General features: G+C 39.8%; 1 protein-coding gene across 1 annotated transcript; it reads left to right on the top strand.

Moving 5' to 3' along the window:
• Nucleotides 1-2335: 2335 nt before the first annotated feature.
• On the top strand, nt 2336-16598 carry alg14 (ALG14 UDP-N-acetylglucosaminyltransferase subunit). Its single transcript, XM_023300007.3, has 4 exons — nt 2336-2495; nt 5587-5738; nt 6071-6193; nt 16264-16598. The coding sequence occupies exons 1-4, from the start codon at nt 2351-2353 to the stop codon at nt 16492-16494; spliced, it is 651 nt and encodes a 216-aa protein (XP_023155775.1). The 5' UTR covers nt 2336-2350; the 3' UTR covers nt 16495-16598.
• Nucleotides 16599-20999: the final 4401 nt, after the last annotated feature.

The following is a 20999-nucleotide window of genomic DNA, read 5'->3' as shown; positions in this document are numbered from 1 at the left end:
CAGTTCTCCTCCAAGGCTGCTCATTCCCCCATATGGCATTTTCAGAAATGCAGTATTTATTTATTTATTTTAGAAATGCAGCATTTTTTATTAGTTATTGATGATCAGAAATCACAGCAACATGGAATGTGACCATTTAATATCGATGTACCCACAAACAAAATGATCTTGTGCTGAGCACAGGTGTGTGTTCTGCATGTGTAAGTTATGTACGGATACTGAGCCACGTGACCTAAATATGTAGCGGGCGGCAGGAATTGATTGGACTCAGAAACACCCTCACAATTTAATTATTGTTCCTTGTATCATTTCCGATGAGTCCTCAGCAGTGGATTTGTAGTAGGATCGCAATTATGTGATCGTCAGCAGGAAGCGAATAACAACAACAAGATTTAAAAAGTCCCTCTTTGCAAAGGGGAAACCTGAAACTCAAAAGCAGGACTGGGGCCTACAGTCTGGAAGTAGATTTGAGGCTGCACATGAGTTTGGGTACCATAACTTGCATTTACCTTCCAACCTTCTTTATATTCTCCTCAATGCCAGGACACATTTACTCTGACATAGTCCATCTATCCATCCATCATTTATACACAGCTTAATCCTCATTAGAGTCATGGGGGGCTGGAGTCTATCCCAGCTGACTGAGGGTGAAGACAGGGGACACCTGGACAGGTAACAGTCTATCACAGGTTCACCAGGACAGGTAACAATCTATCACAGGGCTACACATAGAGACAAACAATCACACTCACATTCACACCTACAGATAATTTAGAATCACCAACTAACCTCAGCATGTTTTTGGACTGTGAGGGGAAGCCAGAGAAAACCCATGGTGCATAGGAAGTCTGATATACTGCAAGAAAGAAATCCGTGATTTAAAGTAAAGAAAAAAGAAGGAAACAAGTTTTTTTTATAACTGCTGTTCTGTTCTGGCCTCTTACAGGTCACACAAATCAAACATCAGCAAATATTTCTGACTTCTGTAGTCTGAATCACTCAAACGTCTCATGTTTGTATTTCTACAGTTCACATTTATTTGGTACCAAAATATGAACAGAATGTGAAGAGTCACGACAAACCATCTCCTTATCTAATGTCCTCGGTTCATTTAACTCCTGTCCTCTCGTCTTTGATTGGAGGAGGAGATGAGAGGAGACAACAGGTTGTTAACAAAATGAGACATCACATCACCTAGCATTTTTGAAGTGGAACTGAAACAACTGCAGATTGTGCATGAACTCATATATTTGTCAGGGAACATTTGAATAAATCAGTTTCTGAGAGTTCGTGTACAGACTGAAGGCTGCTGGGACTTTACTCCGTCCCCCAGCTGCTCTCCCAGCCTTGGATGAGATGTAAAATGTCTTCCAGTTCTGGAATGACACTTTCATTGTTTAACGTTCTAAACATTTCTGATGTCTTCATTAGATCTAATTTAGGTTTATTTATGTTTGCACAATGATCAAATAAAGTTTAACCAACTGTTCTCTCTGTTTTTGAAGGGGCACAGAACACTTTAGCAGTGGAGATCCTGACCCAGACTGAACAGAAGCACCACATGCTGCAACACGACCACTGGCCATTCTGTTGCTCAACCATGTTAAAACTGGTAAAAATAAAATCTATTTCATAAAGTTTTACAGATATATCAGTCTTACATTTACTTATGCATGTTAATGTCTATTAAATAAATAATCTGCCTTCGAACTTATCCTTGTGTTTCGCCTCTTCCCACCTTTCAAACCGTTCTGGTTGAGATTTATTATTGTAATAAGTAGTATTTTGGGTGGAATAAGAATTTCAAACCTTAACTTGGTCATTAGAAAAGCATTATTTTGGTGGAATAAACCTGTAAAATTATGGCTACTTGGACATGATGCAGTACTATCTTTGGATTACCTGATGCACTTCAATAAACCTTTTTAATTCTAAGTATATTTTAAGTGAACTCATCCTTAAGATCTGTAGATCACATACTTTACTGATCATCCATTACGGTTTAAAGGTTTACTCCACTCAAACAGTACTTTCCAATAAGTTATGGATTTAAACATTTATTGAAGACAAAAATTCCTTTATTCAACCTAAATAGTACTCTCTAACTAAGAAGTTTTGGTCTTAACTCTTTCACCTAAAATACTCTTTTCTATTCATTTAACTTGGTAACTAAGAGCTGCATTTGGACAAATTGTGTACTTAGCATACGTAGGTCACTATCAAGTAAAATAACAGTGTAACCATCTGCTAGATTTCCAACAGGGTGAACTGCCTGACAGCCTGAACTCAGGGCTGCACAGCACATTAAGCGACGTATGTAGTTTGGTCCCACAGAGCCACCGTAGCAGTCATGACGTTCGTGTTGGAAGCTGTATTTGCGGGTTTACTTCTATGTGTGGTATTTATTATTCGGTTATATGTTGTTGTGAAGACCGGGCGTAGGTCTAAATCTGGAACCAAAGGTCCAGTCGCTGTTCTTGTGGTCGCAGGGTCAGGTATGGTTCAGGATATGTGTACGCCGCGGTACTTCTGCTGTGTTTCACCTCAGTCACATTCTTCTGATTTAAGATACATGATGGCGACTTGTTTAGCGTTATTTCATGATGTTGTACAAAAGGGCCAACAGACAGGACACGCTTTCAGCCTCTATCTTCGGCTAACTTGTCTTCAGAGCTGTAAGACGTAGACTGTAGTGATGGACTGTACCAACGTGACGACGTTGGGGGGGGGGCTTTTTCATACACCGCACTGTGCCATCTAAAAGCTATCTAGACAAATAACCCCCACGAACCACGTAGTTCACATTTTTAACGCGCAAAATAAAAAAAAAGCTGTGAGATTATGTTTTTTTGTTTCTTTGTTTTTCTGCGACATAAATTGCGACAAGAAAGAATACAGAAATACCCGCGCAATGAAAGAATGAATTGGCTGTAGCAGTGTTGCCAGATCTCGCGATAGAAAGAAGCAACCAGCTACGAGCCCAGCAGCTGAACTGGCACATTTCAGAAATGAGGGGGCTCATGATAACAGCATTAATATATACATTTATTTTTGTTTGCAGTAAAAGCATAAAAAGTTTGAATAACTTCATTTTTAGAACTCTGATTGAAATAAAATATATGCATTATGCATAAGCAACAGTAAATTGACAGTAAACATAAAAACTTTGAATGACTTACGTGTGACAGGCTACTTAAGCGGCTATCTTTACCTCACTTATTTGTTTTGTTGTAGTGAAACCAATGTGTCAGTAAACCTCGTGCTCCACAGCTTCTCCAGACCCTTTCATGTCTGTCACATGTGCTCAGGGTGAACCTGCTCTCATCTGTGAAAAGCACAGAGCACCAGTGATGGACCTGCCAATTCCTGTGTTCTATGGCAAATGCCCACCGAGCTCCACGGTGCCGGTCAGCGAGCACAGGGACCACTAGAGGATGTCGGGCCCTCAGACCACCCTCATTACATCTCTTTCTGATTGTTTGGTCAGAGACATTCACACCAGTGGTCATCTGGAGGTCATTTTCTAAAGCTATTGCAGAGCTCATCCTGTTCCTCCTTGCACAAAGGAGCAGATATCTGTCCTGCTGATGGGTTGAAGACCTTCTACGGTCCTGTCCAGCTCTCCTAGACTAACTGCCTGTCTCCTGGAATTTCCTCCATGCTCTTGAGACTGTGCTGGGAGACACAGCAAACCTTCTAGTAATGGCACACATTGATGTGCCATCCTGGAGGAGTTGGACTGTCTGTGCAAACTCTGTAGGGTCCAGGTATCACCTCATGCTACCAGCAGTGACACTGACCCTAGCCAAATGCAAAACTAGTGAAAAACAGTCGGAAAACATTAGGAAGGAAAAAATGCCAGTGACCTTCACCTATAAACTCATTCCTGTTTTGGGGGTTGTCTCATTGTTACCCTTCTAGTGCACCTCTTGTTAATTTCATGAACACCAAAGCAGCTGAAACTGACTAAAAACCACCTCTGTTACTTACTTGACCAGATCAGTATCCCACATGTTTGACTGACTTGATGCAATACTTAGATTAAAAAGTGTTCCTTTAATTTTTTTGAGCAGTGTATAATTGCGGGACTTTTTGTAACATAGTTGACATTTTTGCTGTTTTCAGGCCTAAAATCAACATGGCCACCTATAACCAAACACCACATGGCATTTTTAGAGAAAGATTCTTCTAAATACAATAATAACAACAATAATGTAGTAAACTTGTTGACATGCATAAATCCACACTTGACTCACACACTACTTTATATTAAATAACTCAGAAAGCCTTGGAGTCTGGCCAGTCTTTTCTTCAGGAGGAAATGACATCATGTGGAGCAGGTCATGTGATCTGGAATTAACACACTTCCTTGAGAGGTGTTTTTGTAATGGGGAACTTAGTTGAAAGTGATTTCTTAGACACAGATACAATTTGTTATTTTCCATATGAAATTTGATGTATTGCCAAAAAAGAAATATCTGTCATGATTATCTCAACTTAACAAAAAGATCACAAATATTTTTTGAATAAGCTCATTTTATTGTTGTTTAGCTAATTAGAAGGTGGTTGTTTTTAAATTTAGACAGTTATTTAGTTGACATTTTAGTGATATCCAGTCATTTTTTTATTAATGTGATTGTTTGTATAATAAATAATTATGGAATTTGTAAAGACATGATCATAGTGAACATAAAAAACATTAGTTTCTTTTACTTTTAATAAAAACGTATGCAAGAAATTTCCCATGGACTTCAAAAAGTCCGTCAATTATATATTGACCCTGCTGTTGTTTTTGGTCAACAGCATCCTTTCTGTAGCTGAAACATTTTCATACAAAAGTCCTTGCATCTCTTTTCTGCAGTCAAATATTCCTTTTCAGTGTTTCTCTCCTGCTTCTTGCTCATTTTGGACATGCAGAGCTGGAATATCAATAAACTGTTGTGTCCATACAGTTTTAAAAATTCAGCATATCCAATGTTTAAATCAGAGTCGGTGATGTTCCACTAGACAAGACTTCTCTCATAAAATAGTCATAGAAGATGATGACCGTTCAGAGTTTTCTTTTTGTATCAGGCAGCTATCATAATGCACTTCCTGAGATGTTACTGGTGATCCTGCACACATCACAATATCCCAGTCTAAATATTATATTGTGCAGCCCTATTTGTGTCTGCTATTTGAGATGCACTACAGGGCCAGACTGTGCTGATGCCTGTGTTTCTCACTCTGTTATGGTAGCAGCATGGAAAACAATCTGCTGTTCCAACAGCCACTCTTTTCAAACTTTATGCCAGATATTGAACCTGGCTGCAGATGTATATTCCCATTCAGTTGCTAGAGCATTGCTGAGGTCCAGCTCTGAGGCTGAGTAATAAGGCCTAGCTTCTATTTTGCATTTCAGTTCATTCAAGGGATGTTGGGATGAGGTAACGACTCTGCAGGCTGGTCAAGTTCTTACCAGCTTGCACAGAGTCTTGTAGTACCTTGTAGAACATTTAAAATATGTTTGTTAATAGGAGATGCTGAATACTCTCTTACATATTATCGTGAAATTATAATTGACACTGTGTCTTGTGTGGTCAACAGGCGGTCACACAACAGAAATCCTGCGGCTGATGGAGAGCCTGTCTTCATCCTACACGCCGCGGCACTATGTTATTGCTGACACTGACAGGATGAGCCAGGAGAAAGTTTGCACCTTTGAAAGCTCTAAACAACAGTCAGACTCTAAGACACAGGTACTGATCAATTGTGGAATAAGCAGTCACATCATTCACATTAGGAGAAGTCCCACAGCAGCGCCACTACATGTTCAAGTCTTGCATTTTGAGCATTGTGTCTTCATTTAGCATTTTATTGAATATCTCAGTGTTTGGGGCTCAGGGGGACGGAACCTTGTGTACCACTGTAGTTAAATATGTAGACTTGTAGGGAAAATTCACCACTGACCTGATCTGCTGTGAAATCTGAAAGAGTTTAAAGGCAGTTATATCCACATGAAAGTTTTTTGATTGTTTTGTTTCTTCTTCTGGGTGAGTGATGTCTGATGACTGTGTGCTGTGTTCCATAGTTCACCATTCATCGAATCCCACGAAGCCGGGAGGTACGTCAGTCTTTGAGTTCCTCTGTTGTCAGCACCCTGAATGCCCTGCAGTACTCCCTGCCTTTGGTCTTCAGACTCAGACCTGACATGGTGAGTGGATCCAGAGATGAGTCACAGCAACATGCTTCCATACCTTTGCACATAGACGGTATTGACAGAAGACTAAAGAGTGTTACTTATTCACACCAGACATCCCAAAAATATTGCTGAACTGAAACAGTTAGGTAAAGAGGAATGGCCCAAAATTACTTCTGATCATCGTGTAGGTCTGACCTGCAACTACAGGAAACGTTTGGTTGAAGTTATTGCTGCCAAAGCAGGATCAACCAGTTATTAAATCCAAAGGTCCACATGCTTTTTCCACCCTGCACTGTGAATGTTTACATGTTGCGTTCAATAAAAATATGAAAACATTTAATTTTTGAGCAGTATTAGTTTAAGCGACTGTTTTTGTCTATTGTTGGGACTTAGATGAAGATCAGAAAACATTTTACGTTAAAACAACCGCTTGAATGCAGTAGGCAGGACAACACCGGTTCATTTTTTGCAGAAGAGTCACATGACGCATTAAACACCCTCTTTTATTAGAACGCTCACAGTGTCTGCAGCAGTAAACCAGAGTTAATAAAGAAAGTTGATTTCCACCTTCGTGATACCTGTTATCTCTGACTGGGGTTTTAGTTTTTGTCGATCTGACTTACAGAAAGAAAGCCTGGCTATGTCAAACCTGCTTCATAGTGCAGCCCTCACATCTTCCAGACCTTATCCTGACCTCCACTGTTCCTGTTAACTACTATTTTTTCATTAAATTTGAAACTGTGGTAATAACTACCTGAAAACCCTTTGCTATTTTCTCACAGCCTTCTCCCACTTTGTGGACATTTGTATGTTTTATACAAATGTCCATACCACATTGGGACATGCTTTGAGTAGTTGGAGTATTTATAAAGTTTTGAAACTTGCATTGACTGGCCCTTTTCTAATACTAATTGTGAAAAAGCAGGCCTAACAAGCTAATTAGGAGCTGTGTTCAATGTCCTGCATAGTGCCCCTTCCTTTTTTCAGGATTTAGACATGTAGGTATAATTGTTCATATCAGAAGAGTGTCACCCAAACAGAACACAAGTCAATGTATGGTGTTATGGCTGAGTGGCCTGAGACCGAAGATTGTTTGATGAATTAATATGTAATAGGTATATTTATTTATTTGACTGACTACTGGAAATCCACGAGAACCTGTATTGGCTGAGCAGTCCACTGTCATCTAGAGGATGAGGGACGCTCCTTCAAGGATAGCAATGCAACCATTCTGGACAGAAAAGATAAATGGTTTGAGACATGAGTTAAGGAAGCCTTCTATGTTAAACTGGAACAGCCATCTAAAAAAGGACACCACTTAACAGGTATTTACAATGCAAGATCCCTCCCTCTGCAGTTTTGTCATGACCTTGAGTCATGTAAGTCTAGGACTGTTAAAGAGCCATGAGCCATGTGATCTGGGTGTAAGAATAAAGATCTGGGATCCTCCACCACTGAACTAAGGAAGCTTCTTGAATAGAAGCTAAAACGTCTTCAAGAACCAAAAACAAATCCAGTTGCGTTCTTTTGGCTCACTTAAAACAAACTCTAGGCTGTCATAACTGGCAACTGTGTTTTAGAACAACTGATGCTAACTGTAATTTTTTGTATTATAGTTTTAATGAAGTGTTATGGCAAGTATGAGCCAATGTGTAATGGAACCATGCTTTCTGGAACACCCCAAAAAGGCTGAGCACAAAAATACTGAACAAATGTTCTAATGGGCAAAATATTGACATTTATGTATGTGTGCTGTTCTGGCATAGTTCTGAACCTCATTTAAAATCTACATGTAGACATTTGATAAAAAAGGTTTGTCAGTGCAATAAAGAAAGGGACATTGCTGACCTTTGAAGTGACAGGACACAACCGAAGATCAGGTTCAGACTGTATTACATTACTTGTTTAACTGAAGCTTCAGAGACAAAGACTAACTGAAATCTTACACCAGCTGACAGATATAATAAAACCAGAAAAATGTAACACATGTAACAGCAAAGTGTTTGTGCTAGACAGCTGTGCAAACCACCTCCTGATCAAGACAAACATCTCAGAGATAGTCTTGTGTGGAGACAACATGCTGAACTGTCACACATGCAAATGATCCTTCTCATTGTCTCAAAGACCTGTATGCAACACCTAGTTTAAATGGCTGAGTCATTGAGTCTCCTCTTCATGTAAGTCAGTCCCTGTAGTTCTTGACTCTGTCAGACTAGATTAAAATATTGCTATACAAACTGCATTAGTCATATTGCCTCTGATTTTCGTGATCTATCCCCAAACAGAAGGAAAGGAAATTCTGAAACTTTTTCTCTCCCTACACATCCCTACTTGAACCCAGTGGTCTGAAGAACCTGCTTTGAATAGATACAGCAGTGTGAAAATGTCTCTTGGTCTGCTCTGGGCTGTCTGTGTAAACTGTGAGGCTGTGGATAACATGACAGTCAGCTATGGTAGGGATGAGTACACAATGGTGGCCATCGTCAATAGGAGTGGTGGATAAGATAAAATATGTCGCCATGATAGCATAGCAATAGATGATAATTTCTTATCTATTGAAAAATGTGACTGAATAAAATAAGTGACATTTTTTGTTTTGACATATCCAGTAAAACAAATACATTGATTTAAAAAACAAACAAGTAAAGCAGATCCCTGAGAAATAACACACATAAAGATATATTGCTGCTGTAAAGGAGTTCACTGCTTACAAAAGTCAAATACAATGACTAATGAAGTGATAGAAATGACATGTAACAACTCTTACAGTTAATGGTGAAGTATGTGAGTTTGTGATGCTCAGAGGACTGAAAAATGACATTTTAAAAACTCCAACAGCAGTGCTATTGCCCCTACTCATACAGAAACTTTCAAAAGAAAGACGTTGACAGTAAGATCTACTGTGTGAAGGACTTTTAGTTGGCCTCCATGAGTTTCATGGAAACCTTGGGGGTATTACACTGCACAACCTCCTCAGTAAAGTTTATTCTAGGGTATTCGATAGGAAAGTTCAACTTATTGTTAAACCTCGAATCAAGAAAGAGCAATGCGGATTCCATCCTGGCCATGGAACAGCTGTTTACTCTTGTAGAGCTACATAGGGGGTCATTGACCAGCCAGGCACCATGTGATTTGTAGCATTTGGAAGAGGCTGTGTTACAACTGTGTTCCCAGAGGGACTCTGGGTGGTACTGTGAGAGTATGGGGCACCAGGGCTATTGTTTCAAGCCATTTGGTCCTTGTAGAACTAAAGTGAGACCTGTATTTGCATCATAAACACAAAGTTAAACATGTATCCAGTGGGTGTTGGATTTTGCCAGAGTTGCCCCTTGATTTTGTTTGTGACATTCATGGATGAGATCTTAAGGCACATAAGGTGTGAACAGGGTATCTGGCATTGGAACCTCAAGATTACATCTGTGCTTTTTACTGATGACGTGCTCATGCACTTGCACGGTTTGCAGCCTGAGTGTGAACTGGCAGGGATGACAGTCAGCACCAGTCCATGGTTCTCTGCTAAAAACTAGTGGATTGCATGTTTACATGATGAAAGTGGTAATATCAGATTCCAGATCTGTGACCAGTCATCCTTGATTTCTGTCCAGCAGACCATCTGATTGTTGGTGGTTGGTTGGACACAAAACTGGGGATTTAGTGTCCACAACAGCCATGCCAAGAATGTTCCAGCCAGGCTTATAAATGCAGAATGGCTGACTGCTACGGCCTCTGGTGGCTGTGTGGTTGGTGCTGGACTTTGTGCACTCTCTTTGTGGGGAGATGGATTGTGGAGGCTGAATTGACTACAACTGGCTAAGGAACATGCTCCAGAACCCACTTGGCAGACATCAGAGATGATTGGCCTGGAACTCCAGACTTGGTCTCAGCCCTTGTTCTCCCCGCCTCCTGACCCATGGATTGATCCATAACCCGCATTCCTCCACCAACAAGACCCCAACAATCACCACACCAGATATACACCGATCAGGCATAACTTTTTGACCACCTGCCTAATATTGTGTTGGTCCCCCTTTTGCTGCCAAAACAGCCCTGACCCCTCGAGGCATGGACTCCACTAGACCCCTGAAGGTGTGCTGTGGTATCTGGTACCAAGATGTTAGTAGCAGATCCTTCAAGTCCCAGAGGTTGCGAGGTGGGGCCTCCATGGATCAGACTTGTTTGTCCAGCACATCCTACAGATACTCAATTGGATTGAGATCAGGGGTATTTGGAGGCCAAGTCAACACCTCAAACTCATTGTTGTGCTCCTCAAACCAGTCCTGAACCATTTTTGCTTCGTGGCATGGTGCATTGTCCTGCTGAAAGAGGCCACAGCCATCAAGGAATGTCGTTTCCATGAAAGGATGTGTATGGTCTGCAACAATGCTTAGGTAGTTGGTTCATGTCAAAGTAAAATCCACATGGATGGAGGACCCAGAGTTTCCCAGCAGAACATTGCCCAAAACATCACACTGCCTTCGCTGGCTTGCCATCTTCCCATAGTGCATCCTGGTGTCATGTGTTTCCCAGGTAAGCGACGCACTTGACCATCCATGCGATGTAAAAGAAAACTTGATTCATTAGACTAGGTCACCTTCTTCCATTGTTCCGTGGTCCAGTTCTTTCGGCAGTGCACAGGGATCAGCATGGACACCCTGACTGGTCTGCAGCTATGCAGCTCCATACGCAACAAGCTGTGATGTTCTGTGTATTCTGATACCTTTCTATCAGAACCAGCATTAACTTCTTCAGTAATTATCAGTAGCTCATCTGTTGGATCGGACCACATGGACCAGCCTTCCTCCCCACATGCATCAATGAACCTTGACTTCCCATGACCCTGTCTCTGGTTCACCACTGTTCCTTCCTTGGACCACTTTTGATAGATCCTGACCATTGCAGACCAGGAACACCACACAAGAGCTATTTGCCCATTTTTCCTGCTTCTAACACATCAACTTTGAGGACAAAATGTTCCCTTACTGCCTAATATATCCAACCCACTAATAGGTATCATGATGAAATAATCAGTGTAATTCACTACACCTGTCAGTGGTCAGAATGTTTTGCCTAATCGGTATAAATCCTCAACCAAACTCTCAGTAAGGGCAGCGAGGATTTAATGTGAACAGTTTGCCCTGGGACTTCCTGCATCTGTGTGGTACTGTGGCAATTTGTAACTTCAGTTAGCTGCTGTTCAATTTAGTGAAGAAGTTGCTTGTCTGTGTGAATTGTAGCTTCTGTTGGCAGCTGCTAACTTAGTGTGGAAGTTTCCCACGTCTTGGTGAAGACTGTAACTTCAGTTAACAGCTGTTCAACTCAGTTTAAGAGTTACTCATCTGTCGTTGGTATGTATTTTGAAGAACTTGTTTGTTTTGTTAGTTCTGTGCACTCTGAACTTGTGAGTTTCTGTTGTTTGTTGTGGTGTTTTTAAGTTTGGCTAAGGAGTTAGTTTTTTTTTTTTGTCTTTAACTAGTTTCATAATTATATTAGCCTTTATTTGGTTTTATTAAATTGATTTAGCAGCTTCCACCCACTAGCTCTGTTTACTTGTATTATCACCGTTGTATTCTCAGTTTCATCACTAAGCAATAAATTGCTTTACCCTAACCAATGACACCTGGTTTCTTTGTTAAACCTGGCTGACCCTAGAGGTTGGGACAGTCAAAACCCTCTAGCCACACTCATGAGCAATGCACTGATTCTGCCATAAGAGGAATTTGCAGGTTCAACAGCTGAGATTCTGGTCATCTTTAGTCAGTTGGGGCCACCAGAATTTTCAACTTAGGCCACAGTACAGAAACTATGTAGTGTGCATAACAGAAAGTTTCTAAACACAACTATTCATTTGCCACACTAACTTCAATTACACGTAAATTCCTTGAGTTTGGTTAGCTACTTTGTGTTCATGGGAACTGTGTATGCGGACAGGTCGATCAGCGCTGCTGTTGCTGTTATTCACTGGAATTGATAAAAATGTTTTGGTGGCGCTCTACTTGCGCATCTTTAAGAAGATCTCCTTAAATAATAGTTCATCAAAGTGGGTTACATTTCATATCATGTAAAGCAGTAAATTTTCAAGTGGAAAATGATTGTTACATGTATTAGTGAAATAACAAAAGAATGTAATTTGAAAGACTGTCAGTTATATGTGGGTATATTTTCCCCCAATTCCTATTTAAGATTCAATTGTCTCGTCAAAATTTGTTGCTCTCTAGCTCAAAATCACTATTCATATATTTACCAGAAATGGCTTTGCGACCTCCAAAACTGTCCTTAGACTTTCACAGAAAAGTCTTGATTTATGGAGCCCCCTAGTGGCCATAAAGGAATATATAAATATATGCAGCTGCAAAAAAAAGTATGTGAACCCTTTGGGATTACTTGGATTTCTGCATAAACTGGTCATAAAATGTGTTCTGATCTTCATCTAAGTCTGCTTAAACTAATACTGCTCAAAAAATGATATGTTTTCTTGTTTTTATTGAACACAACATGTAAACATTCACAGAACAGAGTGGACAAAGTATGTGAACCTTTGGATTTAAAAACTAGTTGCCCCTCCTTTGGCAGCAATAACTTCAACCAAACGTTTCGTGTAGTTGCAGATCAAACCTACACAACGATCAGAAGGAATTTTGGACCATTTCTCTTTACCAAAGTGTTTCAGTTCAGCAATGTTCTTGGGATGTCCTGTGTGAATCGCTCTCTTGAGGGTCATTTCATAGCATCTCAGTCACGCTGAGGTCAGGATTCTGACTGCCACTCCAGAAGGCGTATTTTCTTCAGTTGAAGCCATTCTGTTGTTGATTTACTTCTATGCTTTGGGTCATTGTCCTGTTGCATTACCCACCCTCTGTTGAGCTTCAGTTGGTGGACAGATGGTCTTACATTTTCCTGCAAAATGCCTTGATACACTTTGGAATTAATTTTTCTTTCGATGACAGCCATCCGTCCAGGAACTGAGAGGCAGCAAAGCAACACCAAACCATGATGCCTCCTCCACCATGTTTCACAGTTGGAATGAAGTTTTGATGTTGGTGTGCTGTGCCTTTTTTCCTCCACACATAGTGCTGTGTGTTTCTTCCAAACAACTCAGTTTTGGTTTCATCTGTCCATAGAATAGTTTGCCTGTAGTGCTGTGAAGCATCCAGGTGCTCTTTTGCAAACTTTAAACGTCCAGCAATGTGGGATTTTTTTGGACAGCAGTGGCTTCCTCTGTGGTGTCCTCCCATGAACTCTATTCTTGTTTAATGTTTTACTTATTGTAGATTTGTCAACTAAAATGTTAGGATGTGCCAGATATTTCTGTAAGTCGTGTAAGCTGACACTCTAGGATTCTTCTTCACCTCATTGAGCATTCTGCGCTGTACTCTTGCAGTCATCTTTACTGGACGACCACGCCTAGGGAGAGTAGCAAGAGTGCTAAACTTCCTCCATTTGTAGACAATCTGTCTTACCATGGACACATGAGCATCAAGGCTTTTAGACATACTTTTGTAACCCTTTCCAACTCCATGAAAGTCAACAATTCCTGATCGTAGGTCTTCGGAGAGCTCTTTTGTGCTAGGCATAGTTCACATCAGGCAATGCTTCTTGAGAACAGCAAACTCAAGACTGGTGTGTGTTTTTTATCCGGCAGGGCAGCTTCAACCAACACCTTCAGTCTCATCACATTGACTGGACTCCAGGTTGACTGACTCCTGGCTCCAGTTAGCTCTTGGAGAAGTCATTAGCCTAGGGGTTAACATAGTTTTTCCATGAAAACCTATCATTTTTTGTGCGGTATTAGTTACCCCGACTGTGTTGGTGTGACTTAGATGAAGATCAGAACACATTTTATGACCAATTTATGCAGATATCCCAGTAATCCCAAAGGGTTCACATACTTTTTCTTACAACTGTAAATGTATATGAATAAATATATAGGAGTCAGTTCACCACCAAATTTAAAATAAGTTCATGCCTGACCATCTCATATTTCTCAGACTATTATTTTTTTCCTATGCATACATATGTGAGGAGGTAAAATGTGTAAAATATTCGGTTACGGGTGGTGGTAGTTTTTTGACTTAAAATCCTTAAAGACCATGGGGTCATGATAGATTTTTGTGGTATTTTCTTTGTGCCAATCTGTGGAGCAATATTTGAAGCGCCACAACCTAAAACATAATGTAGCTACAGTCCTATAAATTTGTATCCTCGTTGATGTTTGAAAGTGGTCTTTAATGGTACAACCCTGCTCTCATAGAAAAATAGAAACCAGTGATATTTTGGTGTAAATTTGCTCAAAAATGTATTTGTTTCTGTCTACTCTGATACTCTACCAACCATAAAAGGTTATTTCCCTTGTGATTGACACCAACAGAAGCTTTAAAAATGTAGAGTGTGGTGCTGGTCAGAGGTTTGCGTTAGAAACATTAATATTAAAAAATATGCTATATTGTTTTTTGTGACAAGGACGTGTGTTTCAAAAATTCTGTCCTAGAAAATTTGGAGTTACAGAAGTCATTGGAAACTCAAGACTGCCATGATATACATTTTTATAGTATATGTAAGTTTGTTCATGACTGTATACTATAATCTAAAGAGTTGTTTTTTTTTTTTTTTTACTTGTTTGGTTACAAGGACCTATCTTTGCTGCTCTCACAGCTTTTTCCATCTTTTTTCTGCATTTGTACATGTGGACACCCTGTTAGAATCCAGGTTTAGTGCAGACACAAAATCAAGTTTAGTAGTAAAACCATGCTCACTCCCTTTCTTGTTGCTATGCTCTAAAAAATCAAGTACAAAGCTGAAAATGTCCAGATTCTGTAAATCCAGTGCCTGGCAATCTCCAGTTAAGGAAAACAAGATTTCAGTCACCATTGTTCTAATTACTACAGCTGATGGTAAAATGGTGAAATCTGCTGTTGTTGATGGTTGACTTGAAGAAGTTTTATTGTTGTTGTTAGTTTACACTTATTGTAAACCAAGTACATCATTTTTCCATCGAACAAGTGGAAGGTTTGTAGTCTTAATCCTTGTATCTGCTGCTGCATGAACCACTTCATTGTATGGGTTTTAAGGGACTGTTCTATGTCTATTGTTGAGCTGTAAGAATGACAGAACTGTTCTGAGTGCAGAGCAGTTCTCCGTTGTTTCCAGAGCAGTGTGGAGAGGATTATAGTTGTGCTGCGTCTATGCTGTGGAGCTGTATGATGACTTCTCCAGACTCCAGCTCTGTCTGGTTTCCTGTGAACCCAAATTCCCTCAGCCTCCTTCATTTCTGAGGTCACTTTTTTGCCTAATCTGTCTCCCATTCTGTCCGGAGTCTAACTGAGCTACCTTCATTGCTGCCACTGAGTCACACACAAGGCAAATTTCTGCTCTCTGCCTTTATAATCTTCACATTTCTTCAATTTGTGTGCTTCAAAATTCATATTCCTTGGACTGTCCTCCAGCTCTAGCGTCATGGTAGACCCACTGAAGTATTTTATGTTGGAGTCATCTCCTTGACCCCAAGGATGCAAGTCACATGTTGAAGCAGTTTAGTTTTGATGCAGATACTAAATTAGGACCATTGATCATGGATATTTACTTTTCTTATAACATTTTAAACATTTTGTATGTATAATAAAAGCAAAAACACTTTCAGCCCACTAGCAGTTGTTCTCAGGACCATTAAGTCTACAGAAGTAATGAACTGGAAACAATGATTTCCAAATATGATTGGGTTGTTGCTGTGTAGGTATCGTTATATCGTATTGTAAATGTACAGTATTAAAATGTGTCCACTGTTTGCAAAACTTATATATTTCTCACCTACAATTTGATGTTCTTTACAGACTACAGTGCTGGAATTTCTGTAACTTAGTGAAACTGGAAACAAATGGGCAAATGATCACAAGTGGATTTCATACTACATGTCACTACATGTCTTAAATACCACAGTTTTAGGGACAGTGTTTTTCTTCAACCACTGTCTGACCTGTGATATATGAGTTCTGTCACAGATGTCCTGAACAGCCTGGGACGCTGCTTTTTACGTACATGTGACTTCCTTGAAGTGTGCTCACTCCCCTCCTGTCTTTGTGTTGTTTCAGGTGCTGTGTAACGGCCCAGGGACCTGCGTTCCACTGTGTGTGGCAGCGCTCCTGCTTGGCATTCTGGGAATGAAGAAAGTCGTGATAGTTTATGTCGAGAGCATTTGCCGGGTGCAGACGTTATCCCTCACTGGGAAGATCCTGTATCCCATATCGGACTACTTCTTTGTGCAGTGGTCCTCCCTGAGGGACAAATACCCCAAATCTATCTTCCTTGGAAGAATAGTGTAAAAATATGTGGCACTCATGGAGATTCTAATGGTAATCGCTAAGTGTCTGTATACAGACACGTATGTAGTCGCTATGCTCCTGAATAAATGCTCTTTCTTTTTGTATTGTTGAGCTATGTTTACTGTGTGAACTGCACAAATTCTAAGTCATAGTCTGCTTGGTAACTACACATCATAATGGTTGTGTGGTGAATGGAGGCAGTGCTGCAGTCAGAACAACAGTTAACCCAATGGAACTATAGGCGCTTTTCTACTAGCGTTTACTCGGCTTAACTCGACTTGGCTTGACTCGGTTCAGGTGGTTTTCCATTACAACTGAGCACCACTTCATCATGGGTGGAGTCGTCATAGCACGGCGGCCCGGCTATGGAGTTAGCATTGATGGCTAACTAGCTAGCTTATTGTCTGCATACAGGAGACAACCACGTTACTTTAAAAATATACTTGTTTGTTTAAAGTGAGCTTGCCACCATAAATAAATATATGGTTAAATAAAGTTTCTTGAAGTCACAAAACACTCACCAGTTTGTGAAGGAGTCGCTCTCGTGTGTCATTACTCCCTGTCCAATCAGTGGCCTGCACTCTGTAGACGTCACATTATCGGCTCGACTCAGCTCACTTGGAACCCCGGCCCAGTAGGTACTAAAATAGTAGCTGGTACCAGGTACTACGTCCTGATGGAAAACCTCACAACCCGAGTAGAGTCGAGCCGAGTAGGTGCTGGTGGAAAAGCACCATAAGTGGTGACATGGAAGTGCTTACCTGTATGGCCAGATTGTTAGCCAGCCTGGCAGAGGCATGCCAAGATCCAACATACAGGTGTTTCTCTCATTGTCACAGGTGACAGGGTCTAGGTATGTTGGAGGAGACAGAGAATGTGTGGCAGCCACCACAGTGTGTTCATTGTCTTCTGTGAGAATGGGGTCAGTATGCACAACAATCGGCTGGCTAATCGAGACTAGTCGCTCACACACTGTAAGTTTCAGCCGGCAGGTAGCTTGTTTTATGAAATAGGACCCAGATGCCCATGACCGCAAAGTCATCCATCCATCCATCCATCCATCCATCCATCCATCCATCCAAAAACAAGACACAAAGCAACAGACACGAAACAGAAAATGACAAAAAGACAAAAACGAGACAGAAAATGACAAAAACAAGACAAAAAATGACAAAAACAAGACACAGATGTTCCCACAATTACAAGAGACATCAATGGAAAAAAATAAAAACCAAAAAAAGGAGATTTAAATTTCATTTTAGCTGTTTTATTAGAGATTCAGTTTGGTCATCAGGGGGGTGGGGCAAGAGAAAAATGGCTTTTCAGGGGGAACTCCAGACTTATTTGGTATTTTTAAAAACACTTTCAAACATTCCCATTAGATTTGTGGGACGTAAAATGTCCTCCAGTTCTGGAATGAGCCATTGAATGTTCTTGGAAACCAAGGATTGCTGCTCTACAAGTACAAACATTGCTAGTTTGAAGATTTATCTGACTGTGGATATATAACTATTCATTTGGTTTCACATGAAATTCAAATTGAGGATCACTGTACAATCCATCTTTAGTTCACACCGTCACCATCTGTGTTGAAATTCCCCCGTCTCCAGAATGTTTCTATGTATATTTTTATAAGCACTCCCTGCTTCAGATGCAACAGTTCTAAAAGAGACTTCAGGTTTACATGAGTCTAGTGAGTAACTGATTAAAGCAGGAGCATATCTGTTCTGTCGAATATAAAGATGTAAATGTAAAGGTTTCAGACTACAAACAAGTGGGATTATTTGCCAGTGCAGTAAGATAATTACACTTGGTAAGATTTTAACCCTTAAAATAAGTGGAGAAACACTCATTCCAAGCATATATATATTATAAGTAAAATAAACTCAAAACTAGTTTGTCAATTCTTGTTTGACTGCTTGTTTCTTACTCAGTTTAAATGAAAAGATCTCCAAACCAGAGCAACTAAACAAGATTATTATTCCTCATTCAAGAGTTATTATTAGCTTTACAGCTCAGAACAAGACAAAGTGTCTACACTAAATGAAAAGCACTCAGAATTAGCACTGCAGAACACATTTATTTGAATTGCTTTCTCAAATATCAGTGCTAGCAAAGATTACTTGTTGCTTCTCAAAATATAAAGAACTACTTGAAGCATTTCAACATAAAGATAAAATATGTATCACATTAAACATAACATCCACAGCAGCTTGAATATAATCTGGAGGTAATGCAAGCAACATGGTACATTACTCTGTTCATCATTATTTAACTAATACATTACAGGACAGTGGTACAGCTGTGCATTATTTTGTATGACTCCCAGCAGTACAAACATATTTTTAAACATGATCAACTGTCACTAACATGTAAAGCTACTTACTTTCACTTTATATGGAAGAACATTTGGGGCACAGGTTTGCAACAACATCAACCCCTTAACCTGGACAGCTCTACTCCTCAGTAAATCCCTTCCACTCTGACAGTTTGTATGACCCTGTGGTGTCTCGCTCATGGATGTTGTCCTTTAATACTTGTGTCTGAAAGCCAGAGAGAAGGGCTACCACACACTTGGGACAGGTAAGATGCAGGGTGTAGTAGTAAGCCAGCAGATCAAGCAGACCTTGACCAAGGTCTTCATTAAAGGTGGTGATGGGAGTTGTTCCAATTGCCACAAGACAGTGAGACCTAAGTTTGAACTGAGATTTAAAGAGGTTTCAAATCAAGTCCGCTGAGCTTAAAATCAGTCTTAAATCTTGGTGTAATAAGATTAGAAGAAGCTGTGTGATTTAGTCTAGGTTTAATGTTCAGCTTAGTTTGTGGAGTGTGGAAGTATAGAAGAAGTCTGTGGAGACAGCATCAATAACTCATCCCACTCTGCAGGAAGATCTACAGAACACTTGTGAGGATCAGTCTTTGAATGTAAGTGAAAAGGTGATGCTGTGATGCTTTTAATCTTCTGCCTGTTTCAGAGTAAAAAGACATGCCAGACTGTCTGTGTTTGTGGAAGCAGTGAGGGCAAATGAAGTTTATTTCATACGTGTATGTGAGCTAAAGATGCAACTTTCCATTTATTATTATCAAAAAAAATCCCTGCTGTCCCTTTAATAGAATGCTCCAACAACTGGAGCACATTTAGTGGTAACTAGTTGAAGAATTAGTTGTAATTAATTCAGTCTCACTGAGCTGTTTGTCACCACATTCGGCCTATAAAGTCCTTGTGTAGTTTTTAATAGCATCTTTTCATGTGATTCCCAGAAAAAAACATCTCCCATTCTAACTATTTTGTAGATATACACTTTCAGCATAATGGAGAACATGGCTTCACACACCGGTTGAGACCATCCCAGCATCTGATGTTGTTCTTTTAGAATCTCTGACATTGTGTCTACTGTCTTTCTTTGTGCTATGATTTCCTGTTCCTGGATTGAGTCATGAACAGGAAGCTCTGAGATGACTCGCTGAACTGAACCAAAGAAGAGGAGAAGCAGAAGAAGGAGGGGGAGAGCCTAACATCTGGGACTATTTATAGACATACTCTCAGATTATTTGTGTAGAAGAAACTGGGAGCAGCAGCTGTTTCACTGGATGAGCGATGAAGGTTCAGAGACGCTCATACTGGTTACCTTCCACTCAAACTGTTTGGTAAATGCCTTCTGATTGAAAAATATGTCACCCCTCAATAACTGTGTTTTTTCTAACTATTTCTAACAGTAAAGTATTTATTGTTATGTATAATCAAGAACAGATACTCTAGACCAGGGGTGTCAAACTCATTCTAGTTCAGGGGCCACATCCAGCCCAATGTGATCTCAAGTGGACTGGAAAAGTAAAATACTAAATTTCTGGAAATGTTCACATTTAATGAACTATCTTTATAAGACAAGACAAGACAAGAAAGATTTATTGTCATTATACACAGTGTACAGTGAAATTCTGCATGACTTTCTCCCTTTTAAATACACAAGATAAATAAGCTAACAAAATAAAACAAGAATAAAAAATAACTAAATAGTGGAGTAAACGGTGTAAACAGACATCTTTACAAAAAAATTACAAAAACTGCAAGTGGCAGCAGAGAACAAAAGAACAGGTATAGTGGCAGATAGAGCAAAACATTATGAACAACCTGAAATTTCCTAAGAAAAATTATTATTTAAATTCAGTTTCAAAAATATTATGCCTCAGTTCATCATTTGTGCCTTACAACTTCCAGATCACAGAGTTTCTACAAAGGTACAAAACATTCAGTCACAGTTACCTTTAATTGAACAATTTTGTGTTTTACTTTATGATTAAAACAACTTGTCAAGGTCTAGAAATTACAGTTTGCAGCTGATGTCTTCTCTCAAACTGTTGTGAAAATATGAAAAATAGAAGAGAGGACATAGCTTTGCTCTACCCATTCTTTAGGAAAACTGATGATATTAATTCCAGATGATGTTTTCTTCTTCTTCCAGATAAAAAGGTTATGCTAACAGGGTTGTGTGCATAATAATTAT

The sequence above is a fragment of the Amphiprion ocellaris genome, chromosome 22 (genome assembly GCF_022539595.1).
Source record: "Amphiprion ocellaris isolate individual 3 ecotype Okinawa chromosome 22, ASM2253959v1, whole genome shotgun sequence".
NCBI lineage: Eukaryota > Metazoa > Chordata > Actinopteri > Pomacentridae > Amphiprion > Amphiprion ocellaris.
Note: the sequence above shows the minus strand (reverse complement) of the source record. Positions and strands in the feature narration are given on the sequence as shown.

Bases quoted from the DNA above. Each gene is read 5' to 3' on its own strand.
- alg14 (XM_023300007.3), top strand. From the start codon at position 2,351: ATGACGTTCGTGTTGGAAGCTGTATTTGCGGGTTTACTTCTATGTGTG. The intron at 5,739-6,070 runs GTACTGATCAAT...TGTGTTCCATAG, and splicing joins AGTCAGACTCTAAGACACAG to TTCACCATTCATCGAATCCC. The intron at 6,194-16,263 runs GTGAGTGGATCC...GTGTTGTTTCAG, and splicing joins TCAGACTCAGACCTGACATG to GTGCTGTGTAACGGCCCAGG.